General features: G+C 40.8%; 1 protein-coding gene across 1 annotated transcript in view; it reads right to left on the bottom strand.

The window, feature by feature from the left end:
* Positions 1-6,481: 6,481 nt before the first annotated feature.
* ndst3 (N-deacetylase/N-sulfotransferase (heparan glucosaminyl) 3) overlaps positions 6,482-27,695 on the bottom strand; it is a 44,819-nt gene continuing 23,605 nt past the window's right edge. Inside the window, exons 5-14 of the mRNA XM_073467932.1 lie at positions 26,197-26,325; positions 16,795-16,977; positions 15,703-15,799; positions 14,770-14,893; positions 14,068-14,242; positions 13,612-13,782; positions 12,579-12,688; positions 9,256-9,358; positions 8,150-8,260; positions 6,482-6,511 (exon numbers count right to left, since the gene is read on the bottom strand). Coding sequence (XP_073324033.1) covers positions 6,482-6,511; positions 8,150-8,260; positions 9,256-9,358; positions 12,579-12,688; positions 13,612-13,782; positions 14,068-14,242; positions 14,770-14,893; positions 15,703-15,799; positions 16,795-16,977; positions 26,197-26,325 — 1,233 coding nt within the window. The remainder of the gene's footprint in view (positions 6,512-8,149; positions 8,261-9,255; positions 9,359-12,578; positions 12,689-13,611; positions 13,783-14,067; positions 14,243-14,769; positions 14,894-15,702; positions 15,800-16,794; positions 16,978-26,196; positions 26,326-27,695) is intronic.

The raw sequence follows: 27,695 nt of genomic DNA on the forward strand, positions 1-27,695 counted from the left end.
TCGTGACATTTCATACTACGCTAAAATGTATTCTTCGCAATAATGTTTTCTGTGCTTGCTTTTGTTATATTGTAATTTATGATATGAATTATGTGATTTAACATGTTGAAAAGGGACCAACAGTGTAACACACATGCATGCACTTATGCACACACAGTAAGTAATGGCATGATATGAATCTTGCAGACTTGCACAAAGGAGCCCCCTTTAATGCATGATATTCAGTGCTGTTGTGTTCAGCTTCCTAGTCATATTGACATCTGCCAAAGTGAAATATGTCCTTCAACCTCGTTTCATTCTTGTTTAAGTACTGTTCCTCCACTGTGCTCTTTGTTTTACTGTGTAAAAAAGTGAATATCAGGTCTTAATTGCTCAGGCATTTATAATTTATAGTCAGTATTTGTCCTTGTCTCAGGGACGGGACTTAAGTGTTTCTGAATCAAAGCACAAAGCAGAAATCATTTGTCATATCGATACCGTCTATCAAGCTATTTTGCTCTGGTGGGATAGTTCAGTGTCGTCGAGGTTTTGACAACACTGAATGGAGACAATCTGGTACACTTGAAAAAAAAACTGACATTACACTGCCTTCTTATTTGGTGTTTACTGACTGTGTTATGTTTTAATGTACTGTAACATTTCTTCATAAAGGTAGATTTTGTAAAAAAAAAAAATCTGTGTTTGTTTTGTGTTTAATTAAGACACTTCATATCTGTTAATGTAAAGGCATATTGGCGTGACTGCGTATACTTTCTAAGCGGTTGTTGCACTTAATTTTACCTGTCGTCATTGCCAAACATTTGAAAGCTGGAACTGACAGACTCCCCTTCAGGTTTGTTTCTGACTACAAAGTGTCAAAGTGAGCACCACCATGTCAGACAATGTGTACGCACACACTCCCACACAGTGCATTCAGGAATGGCAGCCATTTTCTCAGTTGTCATCATTTACAATGCAAACATGTCGTGTTGACTCAACACGTTTGGAGAACTGGGACCAACTGTTACACCGAGAGGCTGCATGAAATCTTGGCAACATAAATAAAAAATATTCCTGTCTTTCTAGCGCTTGTCTTTTGTTCCCGTGTTTTTAAAGCATACTTTTGACGCAGTTATTTAGTTTTTGAAAAGTTATTAATCTATCTTTGTTCCTTGTATCAAAGCACTTAATTTGCTTTGTGTTTATTTTATGCTTTTCTCCTGATAAGCCAACCACCTCACACACAGTGGTTGTAGTAGTGCATGTTTTAATATCCAACAGAACAGCACCACCTTGTGGTCAACCCATCACATTAGATTGAATTCCATAATTTTGTATGGATGGAAATTAGAATTGAAATTTGCACATTCTGCAGCATAAATTAAATTTATATCTCCAAATAGTGTTTTTCTTCCCTTTCCTTTCGTGTTTACTTACCTTCCACGATGGAAAAAATTGAGATGACTAATGTCCCCTAATTCATTATCAAAATAAGATATGTTCAAAGTTTTATGGCTCTGAAAGTTGTGACCAATGTGATCCCTGCCGTGGCTCTGCTTTCACTTCATCTCAAAATATCGAATTGATGAGTATTTTACAAGACATGTTGTTAAAATGAAATGTCATCATGCATTACTGCCTTTGTATCTATGAACCCTTTTATATTTTTTATGAAGCACAGACAAGTTGCAGAACAGCAAAAGTCAATTACCTGTCAACCAGACAGAATAGTTGCACAATGGCAGTTATGCAACAGTATTTCTCTTGCACACACACTGACCCCTGTAAAACTTGACGCCATTTTGGATTTTTTGCATTGTGTACATTGTGACAGCCACATTGCATAAGTGTGTAAAATTCCTCTCAATTCTTCCCTCAGGGGATGCTACACTAACAATATAAGATGATATTTTAATAAATATGTTGGCTTTAAGGACATGACAGTTTGTTCACAAGTTCTCCATGAGCATGTTAAAGTTTGGTACCGACAGGCTCACATTGTGGCCATTAAGAAAATGCCACCATATATCTTTAATTGACGATTTAACTGCCACCAATTTCGGGTCATATCATGAGACATAAATCACCAACACTGCTGTGAAATATGTGATGTCATTCCTTGTAGGTGGCACAAATCCACTTTAACTGACTATGCTAGTAAAGTTGTACAATCAGAATTTTGTGACACATTCATCATTTACAGAACTTTGTTTAAATCACTCACCACAAGTAACAGCAGCAGATGCAGCCATCACATGCATTTTTCTTCAGGAAATGCAAATATTCTAGTTTATCTTTTTTTTTTATTTTTTTTTTTACATTTGTTAAATTTATTGCCTGAACTGCCATGAGCTTGAACACACAGTTGTCCTTACTGCCCGAGAGCGCCCTCTTGTGGTCATTATAACACATTACAGCTTATTCTGTATAATACAGGAGCTACCACTTCATTTCTTTGAATTAAAAATAAATAATATAAATGCGTCTATACCTACAAGAAATACACTCTATCCACTGCAAACGTTCCAAGTTTCCAAGTCCTTTATTGAACATATTAAGTGGGAGAGGTGTAGCAGTCTGTATTGTATTGCACTGTACGGTGCTTTGATGTGCCAGGATTTCAGTTTTCTGGCCTTCAGCTTCTGCCTTTCTTGACTTCATTTGGTCTTGGGTCAATTAACTATTTCTTCCCCTCAATCCACTTTTGGAGGTTTTAGTCATCGAATGGATTGACATGCATATATGCACTTTTTCTGTGCTTTTTCTACTGACTATATATTTCTAATGTCCATAGTGTCAATTATAAAACAGTCACAGCACCGTCTTTTTAGTCTGAATATAGACTGAAATATAGAAACCAGTCAGAATTGCCCTTTTTTGTCTTTTACTTTTTACTTTTCCCACTGAACCTCTCTCTCTCTGCACTAATGAGCTCATATTAGATGTCACCAGAGGTGGTGGAGAACAGAAGGTCTCATTATACACGGATAATTTATTTCTACTCATATCTGTTTCCATCCCTTTAAGTCTGGCAACACTTGGGAAAACCAGTTGGGAAAGATCTGAGGATAATGATTAAACCTGAATGAGAGTGATCTCATGCACATCAAATTGGCTGCTTCAAACTCCCTCCTCAACGAGCTGCTTTTGAAGGTTTATAGATTTGGGAGTTTGTGTTACTTTTAGACTGATTATATCTTGATCTGCAACACTTGCGCACGCTTACTTTATCTGGACCACCCCCACTAGAATCTTAAAACAAGTTTTTTGAGACTATTGAAAAAGAGCAACCTCAGTATTCTGGTGGCTTATTACTGGCTGTAAATTAATTCCCTCCTTCATGTCATCATAAGCCGATTTTCCTTTGACAACATTTTGATGTAGTTTATATTAAAATACACCCTTTTCTCAACAACAGCCCTGCTACACATTTTTACTCCTTTTTTTTGGTTCACCTTTCGGTTTCATTTAGCTGTAACAAGCCAAAAAACACTACAGCCATACCATATCTATAAAAAAAAAGAAAGTGCCCACTAGAGACTTAATTAGTAAAAACACTGACTGCTACCTTGCGACTGCCTGCCCCTTGTGAACTCTGCAGTAAAGACTAAACCCTGCTGTAAATGAGCCATAACTGGAATACCTGAAATGATTTCATACCTTCACACTGTTACTTCTGGCTCCTTATAAACACAATGTGCCACTGCAGGAATGGAGCTACTTAAGATAAAGATAATTGTTTGTTGGAAGACATTTTTTATATTTAAACTTTCATCCATATCTGTCAGAAAAGGGTTTATTGAGTGTAGTCGTGCTTAAAAATAGTCTCCCTTCATTCTTGCTTTGCTGGTAATGGATGTTTTAATTTAATATACATCAGTCTTTCTGTTTGGACACGAAGGCATACATCTGATGGACTTCATGGCTATATGTCATATCCTTTTGCTTTGGTTAATGTCAAAGCCCTCCATCACATTCAAGGTTTACTGCAAATGTTCTACATTTTATGATCAGAGGTAAATAAAAGCGGCTCAACAGCAGATTGATAAATACAATCTCACCTGGAAACCCTTACTGCAGTAAATCAAAACCCCACACACTCTAACAATGACTGATAGGTATCTTATTATCACGCTGTGCCTTAAACGATAGCTTCAAAGTTTACTCTAGACTTAAAACAATAGTCAGGTGCCCATGTGTACATTGAAGCGGGTTTTACTCGCAGTAATCATTCCTTCTGTTCACACTGGCTTTTAAAAGAGCCCTTCCCAGTGCACTTTCAGTATAAGTGATGGGAAACAAAATCTACAGTCCGCGGTTTGAGAAGTGTTGTAAAAAGTACCAAGAAGTCATACTTGAGTAAAAGTCTGATATCAAACGTACCACGTACAGTACCCTGAGGTGAGCAGGTAAGTTTGCAGATGACCCCCAAACTTTTTGAGACAGTCCCTGCTGGCAGGAGGCTGCAGTTCCTTAAAAACCAAAACATCACGCTATGAGAGCACATTTTCTTGGCTGCATCTGGCCTCATTAAGCAAAGACTCCATAGATTTCGGCCACACCCAGAGTCACTACTCATTACATTAATGTAAGGTTTGCACCATCTGACACTGATGTTACATTAGCAAACATATTTTTTGGATTACTATCTTGCACATTTCAACTATTCATACATTCCCTACATAGACATTTTGCACATTTCCCAGTGAATACGTTGTACATTCCTGCACAAAACGCTTATATAATTATTAAATACATGTTCTTAGAATACATTTTCATAATTGTCAATCCTTTACTTTTAAGTCTAGTATATCATGTTTGATAGGAAGTGACACAGTGTGACTCTAAGAGGATATTAGATAATGTTCCCACGAACACTTATTACCTCCAGGTGCAACGTTCAGGCCCGAGTCCTTCTTCAGACATGACTGTGTGGATGTAATAAGTGTTCATGGGAACATCATGTTTTCATACATTTGACTTTTGCCTCTGTCCAGAACCTAGTGTTTAACTGCGAATGTCACATGCGAATGTCTCCTATTTTGTCATTTGTTTTTTACAGTTTTGTGAAGTTCGTGTGACAGCATTGTCTAACGTGATGCTGTGTGCTGTGCATATCTTATAAAAACAGGAATATCAGAATAACCTTGGTGTTTTAACTGAACATAATTGTATGGAAGGTCATTTCATGGTGACTGATGCAATACCTGACACAAATCCCTCTAATAGCCAACTGTCACGCTTGTCATTTCCACTTACCTTAGAGGACAAACAGTCTATTGTCAGCCAATTAGGCCAAAGATTATGTGACTTCACAAGTGTGTGTGTGTGTGTGTGTGTCTGCACCGTAATATTCATTGGTCATTAAAAAGACACATCTTATGCTGTCAGTCATATCCATTTCTTTAATTTTGGTTTCTGTGTTTGACATTTAGGGGATTTTTTTGCATTCAAACTGAAGCTCAACAACGTAGGCCACTGGTTTCAAAAAGGAACCAAAAAATAAACAAGAGGTTGAGACTTAAATGAGTCACTGACGATACAAAAACTGCCTGTGGTTAAAGTAGCTACTTAAAGGGTCTTGGAATTAAGTGTCATACCCATTAGGCTCATTTTGGTCAGTTTTCCTTCCCACAAACTCACGTCTCCTCGGTCCTCGGCGCTGAAGTCATCAGCGCTCGTGCTCTGCTAAACGGACACGGCGTTCTTCTGCGTGGCTTGTCAGAGGAAAATAATGAGCGGGCGATGCATCTTGCTTCAGTGACTCACTCCTCCCAGTCCATACTCTTCCAGTGAAAGCCTCAAGTGACATCTCTAAGGGGTGAACAAGGCTACCAGATCTACCGGAGACTAGCTTCATTTAAAGAAATTAACTCACAAAACAATGAGAACCTATCATGGAAAGTAACAGCCTGTCACTCACCCTGAGTCTATGCACGCATCCTCCCTGCTTATTTCGCTCTCATTGTGATAAAAAGAATTTTAAAAAAGTAAGACAAGAACCACATTGGGTGCATGTTTGTTTTTTTTTTGTCTTGGAGATACGTGGAACAGAACTTAGTGCAAAGTCATCTCAATGGGAACCACGCACAGCTGACCAGCGCTGTTCTGGCATCATAAATCAAAGGTGAAAATAAAACAATAATAATAGTAATAATAGTGGTAATAACCGTCAAAGTCACTGCAGGTCTGCACGAGACATGGGCATCAAAGACTTGCCAAACGCTCCATGTCTCCCATAGTTGTCTGCCTCTTCCTTTTAGTCCCACTTTCTTCAGAGCTGTCCGAGTCATTTCTCCATCCATCCATCTCTTCATTCAAGAGTTCAACTTTCTTTGCACTCTCAAGACTTCTGCTCCCTTCAGCAGTGTCACAGCTCCCAGGTATAACAAGGCACCCCGTCCTTGCCCTCACCTCAGGGTTCACTAAAAGGCCACCGACAGTGCATCTGAAGGTCAGGTGCTCCTGGTCGCTTCCTGGTCTTCCTGGACCCCTTTGACCTTTAACCCTGGCTCATGGATGCAAAGGTTATCTAACCTTCAGAAAGAGGTAACGAGAGGGAGGGGACGGAGAGGGAGACACAGAGAAGAGGGAAAGGAGAAGGGAAAACTAATTTAATTCCGTTTTTGCTTTCTTATTGATTGAAATGCCAAGCACGAAAAAAGAAAGACAACATGCTGCGAAAACTGTGAATGGGCTGGAAAATGTAAGCAGACTTTTCAAGTGGCTCCCTCTGATTCATAAACACTGACAGCCGCACAAACAAATTCCTCAGACAAAAAGATACAGTGTTGAGGACTGCAGAAGAAAGACGGCTCTGCAGGGATCAAGGTGAGACGGATGACAGCAACAACACTTAGACTATGAAGCCTCATTTAAGTGCATGCTTTGAATACCTTCACAGGATTACAATGTCGTCAAGTACAGAAGATCAGTGTGTTTTCTTACAAGCCAGCAATAACTGTAATTCTTTCGTGTTTATCATTGTCCAACTGTCCAAACATGGTGCTTTGGTTGCTTTATAGGGTTTTAACTGCTGAAAAAGGTGATGACACATATTTCTGTGTACCAATCAGAGTTCAGAAACATTTGAATCAGAGTCTTTAAACTGTCAGTGGGTCGGATGCTTATGTTTCTAGCACTGTCAATCTAATCTGGGGCCACAAAGATGGACAGCCTCTGAGTCTGTCAGTGCTCCTCCTGCTGCTTTAGTTTCCTTTCCTTTGCACATTTGCATGCAGGTAGAAAGGGGCGGACCACCTGGGCAGGCTGGGCTGACGTTGTGCCTTAGTTATGGTTGGTGCATAAGTGTCGCTCGACAGAAGTGACATATTTTTGTAGCCGGAGAATTTTTTGTTACGTTGTGGAAAATGTCATATATTTTTTGTGCAATGCTATTAGGTAGTCAGACGGAGAACTGAGAGCATCTGTTTACCATGAAACCTTTGACAGAAGCATACATTTAAAATGACGTCTGGCTCTTTAATATCTGGCAAGTGAAAGTTGTCAAAAATGTTGAGTGCACTGCTGCGGTACAAAGCCAAAGCACAGCAATTACAAAATGTCCTAGATCCAACGAAAACCAAGGCAGACTGCAGCGAGTGTAGTTACCGAACTCTGCTTAGGTTTTTGAGCTTGAGCTGCAGTTACTGCGGTCTGTGACAGCTGTCTATTAAGACAAGAACTAGATTGTATGAGAAAACAAAACTCTAAAATTAGTAGAATGACAATAACTATATCAAACCATCTTAATAGGTTGTACCTCACAAAATATTACTTGAGGATTACTTAATTTTTTCTTAATTACTCATCTATTTCAGCTTGTTAAACATGCAAACATTAAAACAATTAAATAAAGATATCATATGACTTTCTAGAATTCATCTATTTCATCTTTGTGAAACTGTCTAACTTGCATGAAATGAATCAAAGAGCAAAAACAAGACTGGCTAACACTGAAGATGAGTTTTTGTGAGTTAAATACTCAACAACTCTGTGACCGTTGCTTACGTAGTCACAAAAACGTAATCTTGCAAAGAACTATTTGATTTGAAAGCACATCTTCTTCGGCTTTAAGGACATTTTTCCTCAATATTCACTGATGTGAATTCATTTGAACTTGCATTCATAAGCTGGTGAGATGAGCGTCACAGAGTTTAATGCTGCTGACCTTCTGAAGCTCCTCTCTGAGCCAGGAGGGAAGCGGCTGTCCGAGGCGATGCAGCAGCTTTGACAGCTCCACGTTGTGTTCCCTGTAGTACCTGGAGAGATATGCATGCGCCTGAAGAGAGAGGAGAGGAGGGAAAAAAAACCATCAAAAAAACAAGACGGAAGAAGTGGAAGTGTGAGAGCAAAATAGGTGAGAGGATGAGCAGATGGTAGAGTAAGAGAGAGGAAGTGAGGGAAATGAAGCAATGGCATGAGAGGTGAGAAGTGCAGGGAGTAAAAAAGGGGTTGAAAAGAAGAGAAAATAAGAGAGACAGCATGGGAGCAGGGGGCAAACAAGATATTGAGAGAGATTAATGATGTGCCACCATCTTTAGATTAGTTTATTTCCTCACAATAGGACTTTAGAGCCACTAAGTGCCGAGTGCTATGAACAGAGCTAAGAAAAGAGAGTTTGGAGAGGGGGAGGAAATCACATGCAGGATGCATGAGCTCCATTATCTTTCTCCCTCCTGTGTGCATCCCTCATCTCCACCTCTCCTCCCTGGTGTTCCCTCCATCCCCTCCCCCATCATCTGTCCTCTCCTTCTGTCCCCCTGGTGGAAACTCAAATACAGTTTAATTACAGGTGACACGGAGGCACAGCCATTAGCCACGTGCGATCACATGCGGGAAGACAAATTGTATTTCCGTGTGTTTGTCTTCATGTGAGAGCGAATTCATCGTCTGCAGGTCTGCTCCCTCTCCTCCCTCTCCTCCCTCTCCTCTGTGGAATCAGTAGCCAGGACAAAGATTTATGGATTAGATTTTCTCCTTCTGCCTTCCTCCTCTCCTCATCCTCTCCCTCACGGGTGTTGTGTCACTATCGAGTCCTCATAATTAGGTTGTAACTTTCTGGCCGGGTCTGATTGGCTGACAGTTTCCGCCCCAATGCTGAGTCCTGTGGGAAATTTTGCCACAGCGATGGAGGCCACTGCGGGCTGTCGATGTCAGTCAGGCTGCTGCTTTTCCTTTTTTCTTTTGTCTCTAACCTTTCATTCAATGCATATATCATTTTTTTTTTTTTCTCACGGAGCAGAAATCTATTTTAATTAAAATGTATAAGTTTACCTCTGGCTCCATGGGAGGGTACTTTCTCCCTTTGCTCTTTCCCAAACATTTTGTCTTTCCTCCCTCAAGGAGCTGGCACCAGAAGCCCTTCTGAGGGTCAAACCTGAGAGGAAAGACACAGAGAGAAGAGAGAAAGAAGAGAAATCTTATTAAAAGAAATCAAATGAGTGGTAAGTTCAGAATTGGTCCGAATATAAAGACATTACAGTTGGAAAAAGTGGCGCCATCGTCCTCTAACAGAGCAGATATAAATGTCAGTATGCATTTAACACACTCTCTGTCTGCCTTGTACTTCTTTGCTATCGGTGTCTCTCTGACTGCAGCACTGTCTCGTTTCATCTGTGTGTCTCTATCGCCCTCCCTCTCCACGTCTCTCCTCTCTCTATCTCCTGCACTCAATGCAGACACATAATAATCATTAGTATAATCTATTGCTAGGCCAACATCAATGGTGAAAATGGTAATATGGTAAAATAGAGATAAAAATATGCACAGGCTATAGTTTGTTTTGTTGTCTCATTTCGACCCAAATCCAATCTGAAAATGTCATTACTTTAATTATTAGTTTCATTTTGTGTAAAGACACCCCGAGGAAGGCAACTGTGTCAATGCGGGTTGTTGTGTTTTCACAATGTACTAGTTCTTATTTATTAAGGGGCTTTTTTCTCTAACTGTGCCACAACCTACCAACGGATTAAACCAACTACTTTCAGGGCGCTCCTGATACCACTCTGTGCCTCGGATTATTTTATATTTCAAACAATTATTTCAATTTTTATTGATTTACTGCTCTCTACTTTTATTTGAATGTGGGAAAAACAAAAAAACAAAAGGGAACCATCGTCATCAAGGCTACTTGGTGGATTACTGAGGGATGTGTGGCAAAACTCTCTAATAACCATAATTTGAATAAATGGTAAAATTATAGTTAATTAAACTTTAGTTAATAGTCATTTGATTGTTAACAAACTATGAAATGTTTCATAAACCATTTATTGAGCAATTGTTTTTCATAAAGTTGCAACTTATGTTAATGATACTTATAAATTATTATGATGTTTGACCTTCAAGGTCATTACAAAATGCTTTATGTGTTATGATTATTCTCATAAAGCATTCTGAATATTTTTGATTGCCTATAAATATAGGCACACTATAACCCAATATAAGTAAGTTATAGTTGTGATTATTGTCATAAAGCATTGTGAATATTCATAAGTGCTTATAACTATGATTATACAATGCTATAAGTGCTTCATAGAGAGTGTTACAGAAATATTTAATACATATTATGCCTCTCCCGTGTTGACTCTATGACTATTCCTCATGAAGCTAAACTGCCGCTCTTCTTAGCAGAGTGCAAAGACTATTGAACCCCAGCAGCATGTAATGTGACAACCTGTCACTGACATGGAGGGTGACTTTCAAAGCAAAATACATCAGTTAACATGTGCGCTTGTTGTCACATGTATTTAGAGCATATGCATGAATACATATGCTTCACGTGTATTTAACCGTATATACGGATGTGTATACAGTATGTATGGGTAACCAGCACATATACTGATAATTTGCACGTCGTAATTTTGTACGCATGTATGCAGATGATGCACCTTGCTTTTGCAGTATAGTCGTATAAAAGTACACCTATGGAAAAGGTAAAGAGATACATGTTATTGTCAACTGCTATTTTGCATTTAGAGCAGGAGGTCTAATGTGGGTGTGACTGAAAGATGCAAATATTGTTCTTTATCTGCATGCATCAGTGGGTGAATCAAAAGAGAAAAACGAGTTAAGTGGTTCTCCTTCAGTTTTCCTCTGACAGGACAGGAGGAAGAAAGGAGAGGGGGATTAAATAAATAGGCTGCAGTGTTGAGGATCTGTCAGACCGCTGCCATGTCAAAAGAATGAGAAGGAGAAAAGAAAGATTAGGCTTTTGTGTAACTCGGTCTTCACCCAAAACACACACACACACACACTCACAACCTCACGCGCACACACGGCGCTTCCTTATTATTCTGTCAAAATGCATCTCTTTACAAATTATTTGTATGCATGTGAGCTCGTGATTCAAGACAGAGGCACTCTCTGTCCCAATCTGAGCTACAAATTCTCCATGTCCCTGTCTGGAGATTTGAGGGCTTGCAGGCAGATTGCATTCTGATGAGTGGTGCTTGAGAAATAAAACATTTTACCACTCCTCCCAAACTCACATGCAAAATATCTAATGTGGAATGAGTGGAAACAGAGCATCAAGAGGCACAAGCTAATTCTCTTGAGTTGTATTAAAACTCTGGAGCATTTTGTTGACATGCATAATAGGCATCTCTTCCACCATGATGCACCAGTATCTGAATATATTGGCTGTACAGTATTCAGTTACAGACTGTTTACAGGAACTATCTTTCCACATGACTTCTTTAAATTAAACCCATAATTTCTCCCCTTTTTTTAATCAAAGGATGTGTTTAGATCACAGAACTTGCATTAGTTATTCATCTAGGTTACTGGCAATGAGGCTGTTTTAGTTCCTTTGGATTGACACTGTGCAGTGCACTAACCTTTTCGGACTTTTATTTATTCAGACAGGCAGTAACACAGACAGGCAGGCAGTGTAAGTGAGACAGTCAACGCTCTGTTGGGATTTGATCCCAGGCCAGCGGCTCAGGGGGCTGAGACTTCACCACTCCACTGTCTCTTGGCAAGAGCAGGCATCAACTCGTTATTGCTACGACAAATTCATGTGTTCACTATGGAATACAAATATTAGTAATGGACATATATACAAGCAAGTAATGCTTTACATAAAACTACTGGCTCAGTTTCTTGACCCTAATAAACCATCTTTTTTCACACGTTAATTTTTGCCATGTCTACTACACTTAAATTTGACAAATTTGAAGTGAAATGAATGCATCCACTCTTTCTTCATCTATTTATTCTCTCTGTTGTGCTACATTTTTTTCTTTCCTTCAAATATTGAAAATAGCCCCAAATATCTGTGTAAATGCGGACACGTAATAGCTCAAAGCAAGTAGCGAACTGACCATCTGCTATTGGCTGATCTTTGGTGCCAGGTGATGTCACTGTCTGTTGTATTTTTCAGAGAATGACACCACCTGGCACCAAAGTCTGGCAAAGAGGAGCTGGCCCGTTTAGTGCCCTCCTGTTCACCAGTAGATGTCAGGCTTCACACAGATTTGGGTTTGGAGTCTTGTTGTTACAGCTTGAATGTGTACTATCATCTCTGTCACAGTGCATCCCAGGTGAAAGGTTCCCTCTCACCCCAAGAGACTAGTGGAGAGAAAGCAGGAGAGACTTACGTCAGGGCCTGGGAGTAGTTGAAGTGAGGAGTGACTCCCAGGAACTTCTGGACTTCATCCATCACTGCCGCAGGGTCAGTTCTGAGCTGATGGCCGTCTATGATCATCAGCTGCACACAGATATATTCATACTGTAACACTTGGTACATTTAAAGAGCAAAGTAGTGTTTACTGGAATTGAGAGGACAGGTTAAGGTCATTTGTAATGATTTAATAGAAATAAACTTGATACTTTCAATTTATGACGTGATTATAAAACAATTCTTGATGGTTGCATCAAAATGTTTAATTTCTCACTATATGACGACTTTTAATATATAGCATATTTGTAATGATCCATAATTTAAAAAATAAACAAATTAACAGATTTTGCTGATGTACAGCTTTCCTCACCAAAATAAGGAGTAGGAGTAGCCTAGCTTAGAACTTAAACCCGACACACGTTTCACGGACGTTTCCTTTCACTATCCGCTTGGTTCAGCCGTAAGGAACTTTCAGCTCATCTTAAAAATTGTTACGGTGATGTACTGGTACGATGATCATATTGTTAAAGATCGGGTTTTAATAACGAGACATAACCTTTTAAGAAAGAGTTGCAATGCATCTAAAACTCATTTTTCCCCCACCCCTACTAGTTTACTTAAACTCATTTAGGTAGTTGGTAAAACGAATACCAGGGGGCAATCTTGTTTAGTGCAACTCTGACAGCAGATCATATATCACTTCGCTCATTTTTCTTCTTATGCCTTATTGCTATTACTTCCTGCAGGCAATGTGACAGTGTTGTTGTATGTAGTCCCCATCTAAACACAGAATAAGGAATTCTCAAACGATCCAACAACCCTAACATATATAAAGTAACCAATCCTTCAATTGTGACCATGATCCCGATCAGCGAAGGATAAAAAAATCACTGTGAACAATAAATCATATCTTCCAAACAAAACGCAGGGCTTTAATGTCAGATACTGTATTGATAACCGTGGATATGTTTGATATTACAGTGCAGCTGTGTACGTGTGCATGTACCTACCTGGTTGGTAGGGTAGTTAGTGAGCCACCTCTCTAGGTGTGTGGAGTAAAGGCCGGGGATGAGACAGCGGCTCTGCAGGGAGCGCAGCTCGGCCGGTGCTCCCGATCTCGCACTGATGACATCATAGAAGGTGAACTGCAGGGCGGCGTGGTCCTCGTGAGCTCTTTGATGCTGGGGGAGGACAATGACATAACATTTGAGCTGGCACGTCGTTGACATTCATGTCTCATTAATCAAACAGACTTAAGCAGGAGATTTCAGGATCTGGTGACATTTCCCGCGTTGAGACGTATAGATAAATCAGGCTCATTAACGCCACGCTTGCAGGAAGAACTCAGACGCCTTAAAGAATTCAATTAAAATCAATAGAAGAGATGAAGCATGCGATGAGGTGGGCAGCTAAAAATAATACATGTGCAGTCAGTGGCATCTAATATATTCTGTGTTTGTGTGTACCTGATACCAGCTGTAAGCCCTGTCAGAGGGGTTGATGAGCAGGGTGATGATCTTGGCCTTGGGCAAGAGGGCAGCAGCTCGCCGCGGGGACTCCTCTGAGGGGAAGTAGTTCGCACTCTTCTCAAACAGGAAGTCCGTGGTAACATTAGAGGGCACGGGGAAAAACTCCATGTACCTGAGGCAGCAGACACACAGAAAATTGACAAGTGCACATGCTCATGATACACGCCTCAAACCACAGCATCGCTCTCGAATGTACGCTGCTGAGTCTTCACACATATTTCAAAGTCAGATACAAGTTTTAAAGTCACCGAGCGATGGCCTTAATCTGTGCTGAGACAATGAGCCTAAAGAAAACTCGACGATATCATTTGAACAGTGTTTAATGAAAAATTTCCACAGTTAAGTCTTTTTTGGATGACTTCAGAGGCTACACCAGCTGTGTCTCTGTCAGCGAAGTAACCCATTTACGGGTCAATTTAGGCGGCCATATGTCTGTTGGCTTATGTTTACAGGCTTAAAAGATCATTTTGAAGACGTTATTGAACTGTTTTGAACTGCTTAATGTTCACCGACGTCTGCAAGACACATTACAGAGACAGGGTCGTTTGTAATCTTTTATTTCACCTTAGGCTCTGGCTAATAAAAAGGCAAAGAAAGATTGAAAGATGTGTAAATGTGTGTGTTTCTGTGTGTCCTCACCAGTCGATTCCTTTGTGGTAGTTATGGGTGTTGAAGAACTGGACCTCCTCGTAAGTCTTTGGACTTGGGAAGTTACTGGAGATGGAGGGATGCATGAGTAGGAAGAGATAAAGTGCTGTCGTTCCTGGAAGAAAGGGCATAATTCATAACTGGCTCGTTAATTCGGCTCAGCAGAGAGTAGTGTGTGTGTGTGTGTGTGGATGTGTGTGTGTGCGAGAGCTGTCATCCACTGATCCATACTGGATGATTTTTCCCCTTTCGCAAGATTTATATCTTGCTGAGAATACACTATATGTGTGTGTCTGCAGAGATCACAGGCCTCGCCATCAAATGATTCAAAACCAATTGACACCAATCAGCAGTGGGGCTCCGGTCGTGCCCTCTGTCTCACCCTCAGCAGCTCTCCGTTCACCCCGTCCCCCTCGCACTTACTCCCACACGTCCCCATTTCCTATTTATCTCGAACATCTCTGACATGCATTAAAAGATGCATTAACATTTATTGTAATTGTTATTTATTGTGCAGCCAATGTTGCCATGGTGACCTCTCCTCCCGTTTAGAGAATTATCATCTGGTTAATTAGCAGCATTACGTGACCTTCTCCCCTCCAACACCATACACCTGCAATTAGAATAACATGAATGCAGCGCTATGGATCCAAGCAGCAGATGTTCAATAATCTGCTTTTCCTTTTGTGTCTTCGACAGAAAAAAAAAGAGGGAGAGGATGGTAGTTCAGTACTGTATCTCTATGCATCTAAAGTAGATAGAATATGTGGGTGGAAGAAAAGAGGTAAGAGCCTCCTGCTTTGTCTCCCTCTGACAGAGCCGAAGGAGCGAGGGGGATTAAATGAATGGGCTCTGATGTTGAGGATCTAGACACCTGAGCACACACAGGGAGTCTCTTTGTTGCACGTGCATGTCTGGGCTTACCTGTTTTCTGTGGTCCTATGACCATGAACTTGGGTAACCTGTCGCAGGTTTTCTCTTTAGACCAGATGTCTTTGTGCCGTTTGTCATCGCACGGATTCTGCAGAGGCAGATTTAAGCGATTATATACATTTCATGTACACAAAAACAAACATGCCCATACAGTACATTCAGTGCATGGAGGATTCACTACACAGAATGAATGAAGTTATTGTGTCAGGCATCAAAACTATTCCCAACCTAGTCACCACAGATTCATATACGTCTGGACACGAGGGCTTCATAAATTTTTTTTAAAATGAAAACCACCTCAAACACAAAAACATATTTGAATCAGCTAGATCCAGAATCATTAACAGAGTTATACTCACACCAGCCACCTAAAAACTCCTGTTTTTTTTTTTGTTTTTTTTTATCAAGATCCATGCATCGTTCCCTGAGAAATTAACAAAAACGTTGAAAAACGTGAATCTCGCAATATTAAAGGTGCACTATATAACTTTTTTTATAACAGTTTTGGTAATATACAGTAGTCTTCTGTTCATAAACTATAGGACTTCTCGATTGGCAATGTGTGGTTTAAGTCTCGTAACTCAAAAAACAAGGATGTTTTACCCTAATACAAAAGTATACATTGGCTTTAAAGTGCATCTAAAATGTATCAAGACGCTCTGTCTCTTTGTTGGTTATAGGCCTGTCAAAAAGTAGCATATTGCACCTTTAAAGAAAGTGAGAAAAATTCCTGGATCTGTCCCTTTATCTGGATCCGCACCAAAAGTTAACAGGGTCTACACTCCTCCATCAAAGTGTTGTAAAATATGTCAGTTTTTGTGTAATCCTGCTGACAAACCACCCAACCTCCTTGTCTATGGTAATCAGAGAAAATAGCCAGCAAAACAGTCCATCTTGCCTTCTTTTCAAGGCTTTTGAGACATAGTTAGCATTGTGAAAATCACCTCTCATAAAATCATCATACTTTGTACAATACAAAAGAAAACAGGACCCACTTTCCACATCTGTTTCGAACAGAAATGCACAGTAGAAATGTAAAAAGACAAGCCCATACGTGTGGATTATATACCCACGCACACATACCTGCCAGAGCGGGTTCCTTTGTTCTGGAAAAAGCTGGAAGTACTTGTGTGCGAGCTGCATGGGCGGGAGCGTGTGGAGTTTCAGGTTCGTCCACGAGCGAAGGAAGGAGGCCAGGTGGACGAACGTGTAAAGACCCAGTCGATCGTTGCCGTAGTTGGACAGGTGTGTCATGAATATACTGATCTGAGGTGGAGAGACAGAGATAGAGTAGAGGAGAGAAGGAAATATATACTTATTGTGTAAAATTGTGATAAAGGCAAAATCTAATTTCCCGAGTTCCCATGTTTGTGAAAAACTGAGGCAGCGCAGTAGAATCTAATTACTGATGTTGTGACTGCAGTGGAAAGCAAACAGATTATTTCTCAGCATGTGATGGATTTAAAGTCAGTTACAGAGCAGCTGTCCACCGGGTATCAATATTTACCATCACTTTGCAAAGTGACATACTCACTTTTGTCAGGTAAGACTCGACATTAACTCTCAGCACAGGCTCAAGTATAAAGACGAAAACAGATCAACTCAAAGCGATGTATTCACCACTCCTGATAGATAAAGCCGAGGAGGCAGCACAATACTCCTCAGAGCCGCTGGGTGATGGGAGAGATGCGGCTACACACACGGGAAAGTGTTTTCAGAGTGTGTCGGGTGTGTTTTCATAACGGTTAATGTGTGTGAGGGAGAAGGAGAGGCTCAGAGGGAGCGGAGGAGCGATAGTGTGTTGGTCCAGGCTATCTGTCCACGCCTCAGTGCTTTTATAGGCTGATCAAAGAGACAAGCTAAGATAGCTGCTACAGACAAATGCACGCACACACACACACACACACACACTCACACACACTCACACATGCACACAGATGCTTCTTTTGTGATTGGAGGGAGCTTGGGAACGTGAAGTGTCTGGATGAAACGGTAACATCAGCCATTAAGATATGAATTATTTGTTGGATGTGAGCATGTGTGTGTCTGCGTGTGCCAGTATATTTGGGAGTACGTCTACAGTTTGAACGTGAACACACACAGACACAGACAGACACCCACGAGCATACGCAGTGATTTCCAGGTGACAGAGGACCGTCGGTGCTCCTCTTTAACGCTGAAGGTTGCCGTAGATACAAAGCGACACAGTGTCGGGGTTTGATGGATCAGCGTCCGGCCGACCTGGAAAGCTGTTCAGAATACTGATCGGCCCCGAATACTGATGGGAGGAGTGTGTGTGTGTGTGTGTGAGCGAGAGACACTGTGGGAGGGAGACGTGTGTGTGGCAAAGTGTGTGACAAAGAACACAACAGAGAGAGAAGAGTGCGCACAAGGGTATGCATGTCAGAGTCATATTTTATGTGTGTAATTGTTGATGCGTTTGTGCATCTACCTCCGCCTTCTTATCTCGTGCTCACTCTTAGTGAACCAGCAGTGCACCATCCAGCCTCGCCTTTGTATCAATCGAGTAGATGTTAGAGCAACAATGTGGAACCCCTGTCAAAGCCGAGCACTCAAGCAGGAGCAACAGAAACATAAGAAATGTTTGCTCAGTCCTCCTCACCGATGACTCGTGATGTCAAGAACCCTTAAAACCTTCCTCTTAGACGCATGAATGGAGAGCTTGAAGCGCCACTCTTAGAAATGTGTAAAAATTAAATTCGACAGCATCACACCGGAAACATCTATTCACATTTGGGATAGAGAGGGAGTATTTCCCATGGCATGCTGCAGCAGTTGAAGAAGGGGAAGAAAAGTGCAAGATAGGATTATTCTAAAATGAAAAGGTTTTGGATTGACATATGGTGAACGCAGACGAATCTAACCTGAGTAAATAAGTTGCTATGAACCGTTTCTCCCACTTCTCCCTTTTTTTTGTGTTGTTTCGTGCTTCTCTTGAAAGCAGGCAAGGTGATCAAAAAGTGATTTATGTTCCCTTCAAACCACTCAATACGCTGTGATGTCTGACTCAGGCTGTGAGGGGACATGGTGTACTGTATGTATGTGTGTGTGCAGGGGGAGGGAGGATGGAGGGAGGAAGGGGGGAGACAATCCGAGTGTTATTGAACATGGAAACATTCATTATAGAGTTTAAGCACTGGCTGCCAAATTAAACAAAGGAGGGGAGAGAAGATGATTTGTGTTTGTAATTGGAGAACTGCAGACAAAAGAGAGGAAATAAAGAAGTACAGAGAAGACAGTGAGAGTAACCTTGGCAGGTGAGTGTGAATTAAAAAACAAAAAAAACAAAAAAAAGCCACTTGAGAGAGAGTTAATCTCCCGACACGGTGCAACCTTTTTTCGGTGGCTAAGAATTCAATTAACTGAACCATATAAACCTTTTTCTCAGCATCCAGTGCCACGTCTCATTTCCTGAATATTGGATTGCTTTGAGTCCCATATGTGCCTTTAATAAAGAATACTGCGCTAATAATTTAACACCAGAATTGGCGTCAAATCGTACTTGGAGCCCCGGCTGGGAGAGGAGTGTAAATATGAGAGAAATAAACCCCCGACCTCGCAGCCTTCCTCTTTTAATCTTTGTCCCTTGTTTTTTTCTTGCTCCTATGCAGCTTCATTTCCTCCCTCTTCTCTTCTCACCCTTTTAATGTCTCTCTCTATCTCGTTCTCTTGTCGGCTCCAAAAAGTCACTTCTTTATGTTGTCCCCCCCTCCTTCTCTCTCCGATCTCATGCTGACCTAGATGCTCTGATGAAGCATGTCAGTCCAACATGGAGCGATGTTCTTTAAAATCCATGCACACATGAACACACACAGGCACACAAACACTCACAAATGCCATGTCTTGGAGGATTATGAGAACCAGCAGGCGTGTATTCGAGTTTGTGACATTTTCCAATCCCCCCCTAACATGATTGACATTTCTGAAGCAATTACTTGTTTGACTGGCCTTTGGTTGAGGATGGATGTTTGTTTTTTTTTTGTTTATCTATCTATCTATCTATCTATCTATCTATCTATCTATCTATCTATCTATCTATCTATCTATCTATCTATCTATCTATCTATCTATCTATCTATCTATCCATCCATCCATCCATCCATCCATCCATCCATCCATCAAGCAAAAATATCAAACATTTACTGGTTCCAACCTCTTAGACTGGCAATGGACAACGTTTTTGCTTTTACTTATCATTCTGAAGTAATTACCTTTTGCACAGTGTAATGGCTGTGACAAAATGACATCATCTGCATATAGATTGGTTCCCTATAAACCTTGCTTTCTATCTGCTATTCGGTCTGCCACCAGATTTTTCTGCGAAGGACAAATTAATGCACAAGGGCAGCGAGTCTGCAAAGCAAAACAGGAAGAGGGATTATTTTCTTTTGTCACTATCTCCAGGTAACGGTGGAACAACTGGAAGGGAGACACTGGGAGGGAATTTGAAAAGTTTCCGCTTTAAAGGTGCAAGTTAATATGTCTATGTATTGTGTTGTCGGGATATCTACTAAAGTTAGCAAGCTAACCAGTTAGCAAAGTGAAGCTCCTGTGCTAACACTAACACTCCCCTAGTGCTCCGAGCTCCCAGTTTCTGACCACTAGATGGTCAGCAGCTACAGTTAGCAGTTACCCTGGTGATATGCTTTATTTTTTTTTTACAGAACATAATGCAGAAAAAAATTCTTGTAGTAATTTACAATTATCAATATCCCAGTGAAGTTTATAGTTTCGGTGCACTGATGTCATTTTAGACAAAAATATTTTTCGTTAAACTATAAAATATTCTGCTTCCATCACATACGTATCTTTGTCTCAAGTGTTTGATAACCACATTTTAAGGATAATTCCAAAAACATGTGTGTTTATGTACATATTCAATCCATCCATCCATCCATCCATCCATCCATCCTCCATCCATCCATCCATCCATCCATCCACCCTAACCCTTCTTTGTCCCTCTCTATTGCCTTCTCTCTCCTTCAGTGTTTAGCTGGAGCAGCCTGTTTCCCATTACAGACCACTTAGTTCCACATACATTTCTCCCTGATTGAATTGTTATTGCTACTAAAAAGAAGCCCCCCAACCCCCACCCCCTCACAGTTTCATTCTCTCTCTCTCTCCCCTTCACCATCATCGCCCTCTCTCCCCTTCTTGCTCTTCTTCTCTTTTTCTTACCCTCTCTTTGAGGCAATCTCGCTGTCTGTCTCATCAGTGGATAATTGAAAGCTGAACGTCAATACGGCAAATGATTTCGATTCAATTTATTCTGCCTGCTCCAGTCAACATCTTCTTTCCATTCTGCCATCTTTCACTGCTTTGCTCTCACTTTGTAATTTCTCCTCCTGTTTGGTTTGAAGCTTATTGTGTGTGTGTGTTTGTGTGAGAGAGTGTGTGTCTGAAAGCCTGTATGTGTTGATGAGCTGCCAAAGCCTTCAGTAGCAATCAGCAGGACCCCCGAGAAAGGGAAGGAAGGAGTGGAAATGAGACAAAAAGAAGTGTGGAAAGATTCACACGTGTGAGCAAAGTCAACATGAACAGGTTGAAAATTAGAAAAAGGAAGATGGAGAGAGGGCCACCAGAGCCTTTGACGGGGTGAGGAAAGGTGAGGGCTGGGAGGGTGAGTAAAACAGTGGGGCTGGGAGGGAGGCAGATTGTGCTGATATTTGGTGTTTGGCTAATAAGCTTAGTGGCAGAGCTAAGCGCTAAATGTCAGGCGTGATATATGTCTACAGCTCTGCTTGTGTCAGCTCAATACACATTTATGCAAACATACACGTGCACACATACGCTGATACTTGGATGCTGACACCCAAACACATGCACTTGTGTGTGTGTTTGTGTGTACTTGTGTGTGTGTGCCTGTATGTGCATCACTTCCTCCCAGTATGTGTCTGGATTCTCAAGTGACACAAGATGCCGTGACCTGAAAATTAAATCTCAATCTGTCTGCCACCTTCTCACCCCACTCCTCTCCTCCCTCTCTCCTTTCACTCCCCCCCGCCTCTCTTTCTCTCACCATCTCTCTGGCCATTTATTGGGGAATGACTTCTGCCCTATTGGCTGTTTGCAGAGTGTAGGTCGTCTAATCGATCGTCGAGCTTATGTGAGACGTGGAGCTCAATGATCGCTGATGCAGCCCGCAATGATACAAAGGTATCCGAGCGCGCACACACATACAGTAGATGCACACGCACACACTTCCAATATGTTGGGTGTTGTCAGTGCTGAACCGCCACCACAGGCCAAATGTGATTTAAAGTCATTGAATGGGAAGTGACAATGTTACCAATGTGCAGATCATCAAACAATAGGAAACCCCCGCGGGACTAAAGCAGTGAGCTACAGAACACTATTGATTACAAAGTGCACACACTAATAAAAGCTTTTGTGTCTGCGAATGGAAACATAGCAGGGCGAAGTGAGAATGAAATCATCAGCCTGTGTGTATGTGTGAGCATGTGTGAGCGTGCACGTACGTCATGGCAGATGAGTCTCATTTAGCGCTTAAAAACGCTTTTATGTTTAATAGGTCTCTTCATTAAGAGATACAACAAGAGGAGAGTTTCATCTCCTATTACACTGATGAAGAAAGAGAGGCAGCGAGAGAGAAGAAGGACAAAAGATTGTGGAAAAAATGTAATTAGCCTCTGCATGTTTCTGGCTTTCAAGAAGAAATTCAAACTCTTGTGAAATGTATATGAGTGTGTGTGCGTGTGCGTGTGTGAAAGAGATAGAGGGGGACAGTGAGTGTGCAGAGGCGTCCCTCTTGGTTTGTGAGCTCATGCTGAGATGACATCACTGGCGATGAGAGCAAAAATGCTGTCAGGTCCTTTGCGCTTTGAGTAGCTATCAACACACACAGTTACACAAATGTTGCACACACACACACACACACACACACACACACACACACACACACACACACACACACACACACACACACAAAATACATACGCACAAATTAAGCTATGGAAATGATTCTGGCACTTATCACCACTCAGGAACACACAGCCAGTCACAACAAAAATATAATGATGAGCAGAAATTGGATGACATGTTTTGATGGAGGAGGATAAAGAATGAGAGCTATATTACGACGAAAACTTCATGGGATTTTCTTCAGACTGCTCCTTCCCAAATCCAGCGTATAGTTCCAAAACGGAGGCATTTTAATATTGGAAAGTGTATTTTCTTTAATGTAATTATTATCGCCGCAAGGGGTAAGCCTGGAGAAGATCATGCATTAAGTTGAGTGTGTGTGCGTGTATCTGTCCGCAGCAAATCCCGTATACTACTAGACACATGAATATTTTCTATGCACATGACTGTATGCTCAAGGACCTCATGGTTAAGTATGGTAAACCTACTTTATTGACTGCTCTGTTTTATACTGGCTCCTGACTGCTTACTCCTCTTAACTGGCTGATAGGAGTTACAAGTGATCAACAACTGCTTCAGTTTGAGTCTTGTTCCGGTGGGGGACACTCAATATGTTAAAGGGTGCTGATAGGATTACTACCAAGAGCTTATTCATGTTATTGATAAGATCCAAGGCAGGAAAAAGGTCAGGGCTCACACCCTAAAGAAGGCTGTTTGTGCCACTACACATGGGTACTCATGTTGCGTAGGGCAGGTTAGGAGCCAAAAAAGGCATATGAAGATGCCTGCCCTGTATAAATAACAATAGTCATACTTCAAAGTATCAAGATGAGTATTGATTAAGGGGAATCTGACAATATGGAAGATGAAAGTCCTTAGAGTGTATTGCATAATATAAGCTTGAAAAAGTCCTTGAAAGCACCAGGCAGTTAATGAGTCATGTGTTCATATTTATACATACACATGTATAAATACCAAAGAGCACCTTCAGCACATTTTGCTTGAATTTCCAAGGACTCCAGATTTCTTCTTTCTGAAAATATTGACACAATTTCATATGAATCTGTCATAAAAGCTTAGATTTGCAGCTTTTCAGCAGTATTGATAATACAATATGTATTGCAATATGTGTTACGACATAGCAAAAGGCATTTCTGACAATCTGTTGGGCTATTAACAAGGCTTAACTGTTGGACGCCATATTTGGCCTTTGTTGTGACTCAAACAATGACAGATACAAAAATGTGGTCTTAGCTAATTATTAATTCCATACCTGATATGTTATGATTAACTAAAGTCAGACAAGATATGAGATGAATAATACCCTGTTTTTGTTATCTTGATGTTTAGCCTGAGTGTACTCTTTTAATTTTTCATATATTTCTTCTGTTTTAAAATTAAATTAATTTACTGTTATATTGTCTAATATATTATAGAAAATGGTTTACCTACATTTCATTTTGGTGTTTTTTGTAACCCAGACAAGAAATTTCAGTATTACCCAACTACAATCATTATTAGCAACACCACACTTTGAATTATAAAGGCTGCACTTAAAAAAAACATTTAATTAATCTGACTTCATATATATTACAATTTTGTATTGATACTTGGTACTTGTACTTTAGTAGAAGTGTTCAGTACATGCAGCCTTTAGGTAGCTGGCTGGTTGGCTGGTTTGGTGCCTTGAGTTTACAGAGGCAGTGTTTACACCGGAGGCACTCAGTCCAGCCATCATGTAGAAGCTCCTCTCGGGGGCCTTGCAGGTGACTTTAGGAGCCAGAAGGCACCTTGTGACCACTCTGTGATGATTTATACAGGAGAAGGTTTAAAAGGGGAGGTGATTTACTGTAATTTTTTAAGAGCTATGATTTAATTCCATTCAAACTGGCGATTTTAGTCATTTTTACAGACTGCATGCTCCCATGCCTGTAAAGATTCTTTCATCTTTTATTATACCTCCTTTTAAATCTCCAGTAAAAGAAAATATTCTCATGTTACAGTGCCCGATCGGAATTGAAAACCCTGGCATTTCCTTTTTACAAGGCACTTGAGGAAATCTGTAGTTCTGTTATCTTCAACCTTCTCAACAATACGTATGTTTGCTCATGCTTTGCTTTGGTTTTGCTAAAGGCCATAAAAGTATTCGCCCTTATCACAATTCATCCATTGAAGCATGTTAAAAATGGATGTGAGAAGGCCTATTATAAGCACAGGTGACCATCCGTCAGCTACATTTTCCTCACTTACTCCTTACTGTAACAAAACATTACAGGCAATTCAGCTCCACAAATGACTCCACCTCACTTGGAAAGAAAAAAGGTAAATTACACTCACTCTAGCACCTAGTCTATTATTAGAAAAACCATTGTCACTGTAATATAAAACACTTAATGTGATGTGTAACAAAAGAGGAAATGGCTACCTGAGATGTTAGGAACAGCAAAATGAAGCAATTAAAAGAGTTCTTCTGAGCTGCATATAAACTGGCTTTGTTATATTAACTGTCATCTGAGAGTAGAACAACAAGCTCTTACAACATTTCTATGCAAATGTCATGTGTTATTATCATTTAAAAACTGTGAAAACATTGTACTCAAAGGGAGAAACAGGGATGCACTGATGTGTGGAGACAAAGAAGACAGACAGAACAAAAGAACAAAACATCTAAATAAATAAAACAGTTAAGAATGGAAGACAGCAGACACAAAGGAGCAAAGAAAGAAATGAAAGAAATGAAGACCAAACATAACTGAATAAAAAACAATACCAAAAGCAGCGAGACAGGGACAAAGTGGTGCAGAGAGAGAAGAAAGAGTTAGATTGGGTTGTTGTGCAAAGCTGCACTTGACTCTATGATGTTCGCTGAGTTCTGACAGCTCCTCTAGTTCTCCCCACTCCCCTACCTGACACTTCAATACAGCCTACTGCTGATCTACGAGCAGCGTCGTGCGTGTCGGAGCATGTGCACGTGTGCTGTCGGAGTCAGACAGAGATTGTTTGGGGATAATTCCTGGGAATTTCGACGCCTACCTTCGACTGTGTGCCTGCACGCACATGTGAGCACGTGCGTGTGAATGAGCATCTTAACTGCTGGCAAAGCCTAATTCTGTTCCTTAATTCAAAGGAGAATCGAGTTGAGTTGACATACACAGCAGGGGTAAGCGAGAGGGGGAGGACGCGGTGTGTGTGATTGTGTGCGTGCATGCGTGTGTGAGTGTGTATGTGACAGCAACCCCCCTGTGGTGAGACCTAATTTAAAGTGGGGAGATGAACACAACTCCACTGTGAGAAGCAGCCCCTGACAGGAAATGAGACAGACACACACAAGCACACACACACACACACACACGCACACACACTCGCACAAAGCAAAAACGAAAATGAACCAGACACAGAGGAAGTTACCTCTACAGAGACAGCGGTAAACCCAGTTTGCACCTCTTTAAGGTGCAAAAATCTAAATAGAAAGTAACAGTCCTTCCAATCTCTCACTTTCTATATCTGTTTGTATGTGCAAGTGTGTGTTTGATTGTGTGTATGTGTGTGTGTTTTTGTTTGCGCATGGTGTCTCTGACTCACTGGATTGAGTAGCACAGTGAGAAACAGCTCTCCCCCACGGATGCTTTTGTCCAGTTCTTTAGGTCCACCGGGGTATTCCTTATAGTAGATGGTGTGAGTAAACAAGCCACACGTCTGACGAGGCAGCACCTACACACAAGCACATACACAAAAAAAAAGCGGATTGGTTAATGTCTTTCATATCTTCAGCTCACACAGGAATAAACAAATGGTTTTTGACAGTCAATAAGCAAAGTATGATGAGCAGGTATTAAGAAGATTTTCTCAGACATAAAAGCATTTATGAGCAAAAATGATAATCTGTTGTTTTCAATGACTTATTAAAGACGTCTCCTCTGACTTAGCAATGCACTATAATATTGTAGTTCTCATGATGGATGGTTTAAACCACAAAGCATCAAAATTGATGCAGCAGAACCAGAATTATTTCCTTTTTTTTATTCAGTGCACTCCTCTTCCTTATGAAAACCTACATTACCCACAATGCAACTCATACACCAATAGTTTCTTTGAAGATTTAGGCATGTTATGCTTGTAACAGCCAATGTAAGCTCAAGCTGCTGGCCTCAAGCAGAGAAGAGGAGTTCACTAAAGAGTCTGGTAAGCACACTTCTTTGTAACTCCATGCCTCCACTTTGTTTTTGTTCTCAAACTTGCAGTTTTCAAGTGACATCACTTGAAGACTACCGTTACCACACTTTGTGCATCTCCCTCTGGAGCCACAAAAGGCTTTACACAACTTTGTCACACATGCAGTAGTACTCCCCAAGACCTGTAAACACACTTTGATGTGTAAAATCTTTGGAGTTCCCCTGTAAGTGGCATATGAACCCTCTGTGATATGATGCTTTGAGATTAAAACAGTCAGTTCTGTGTAAAGTTTTTCAAAGAGTGATTACTCACCTATTTCAAGGCCGACGTACAAACAAACCAGGTACAAAGATGAAATAAAATAACAAAAATCATCCGACTAGCGGCATAAAAGATGACAGATGGGAGGATGAACTGTACAGCTACAGAGTCATGCTTGTCTACAGAGAAGCAGACAGCAGAGCGGGTCAGGAATATCCCTCTGTTGTGTCATCCAGCATATGGTAATGACACCTATCACAGGTGCCAATTCTACAGATGTTTCAAGTCATATCCTTGTAGAGTGTAAAAAACCTTTTTCACAGCAGCTATTTTTACTTATCATGAGATAAAAAGCTGTAATACATACACAATGATCTGCTTAATGTGGGTGTTCAAGCTCTAGGACACTAGTATCCTGCATGCTGGCTCATTTGCTCCCCTTACTGGGACACTTGGAGCCGTCATTAAATGTTATTAGATCCACCTCGTCTTTTCTGTAACGACTTGTCAACATGTCTGCTGTAAAAAGGTCTTCAAGAGTCAAATTAGGGTTGTAAGAGGACACACTGTCCAACCAAGATAACCTCACCACAGCAGTAGAGACCTGGTTTTCATGCAGATGCATGGCATCAAGCTTTGATTTGTTG

The sequence above is a fragment of the Pagrus major genome, chromosome 1 (genome assembly GCF_040436345.1).
Source record: "Pagrus major chromosome 1, Pma_NU_1.0".
NCBI lineage: Eukaryota > Metazoa > Chordata > Actinopteri > Spariformes > Sparidae > Pagrus > Pagrus major.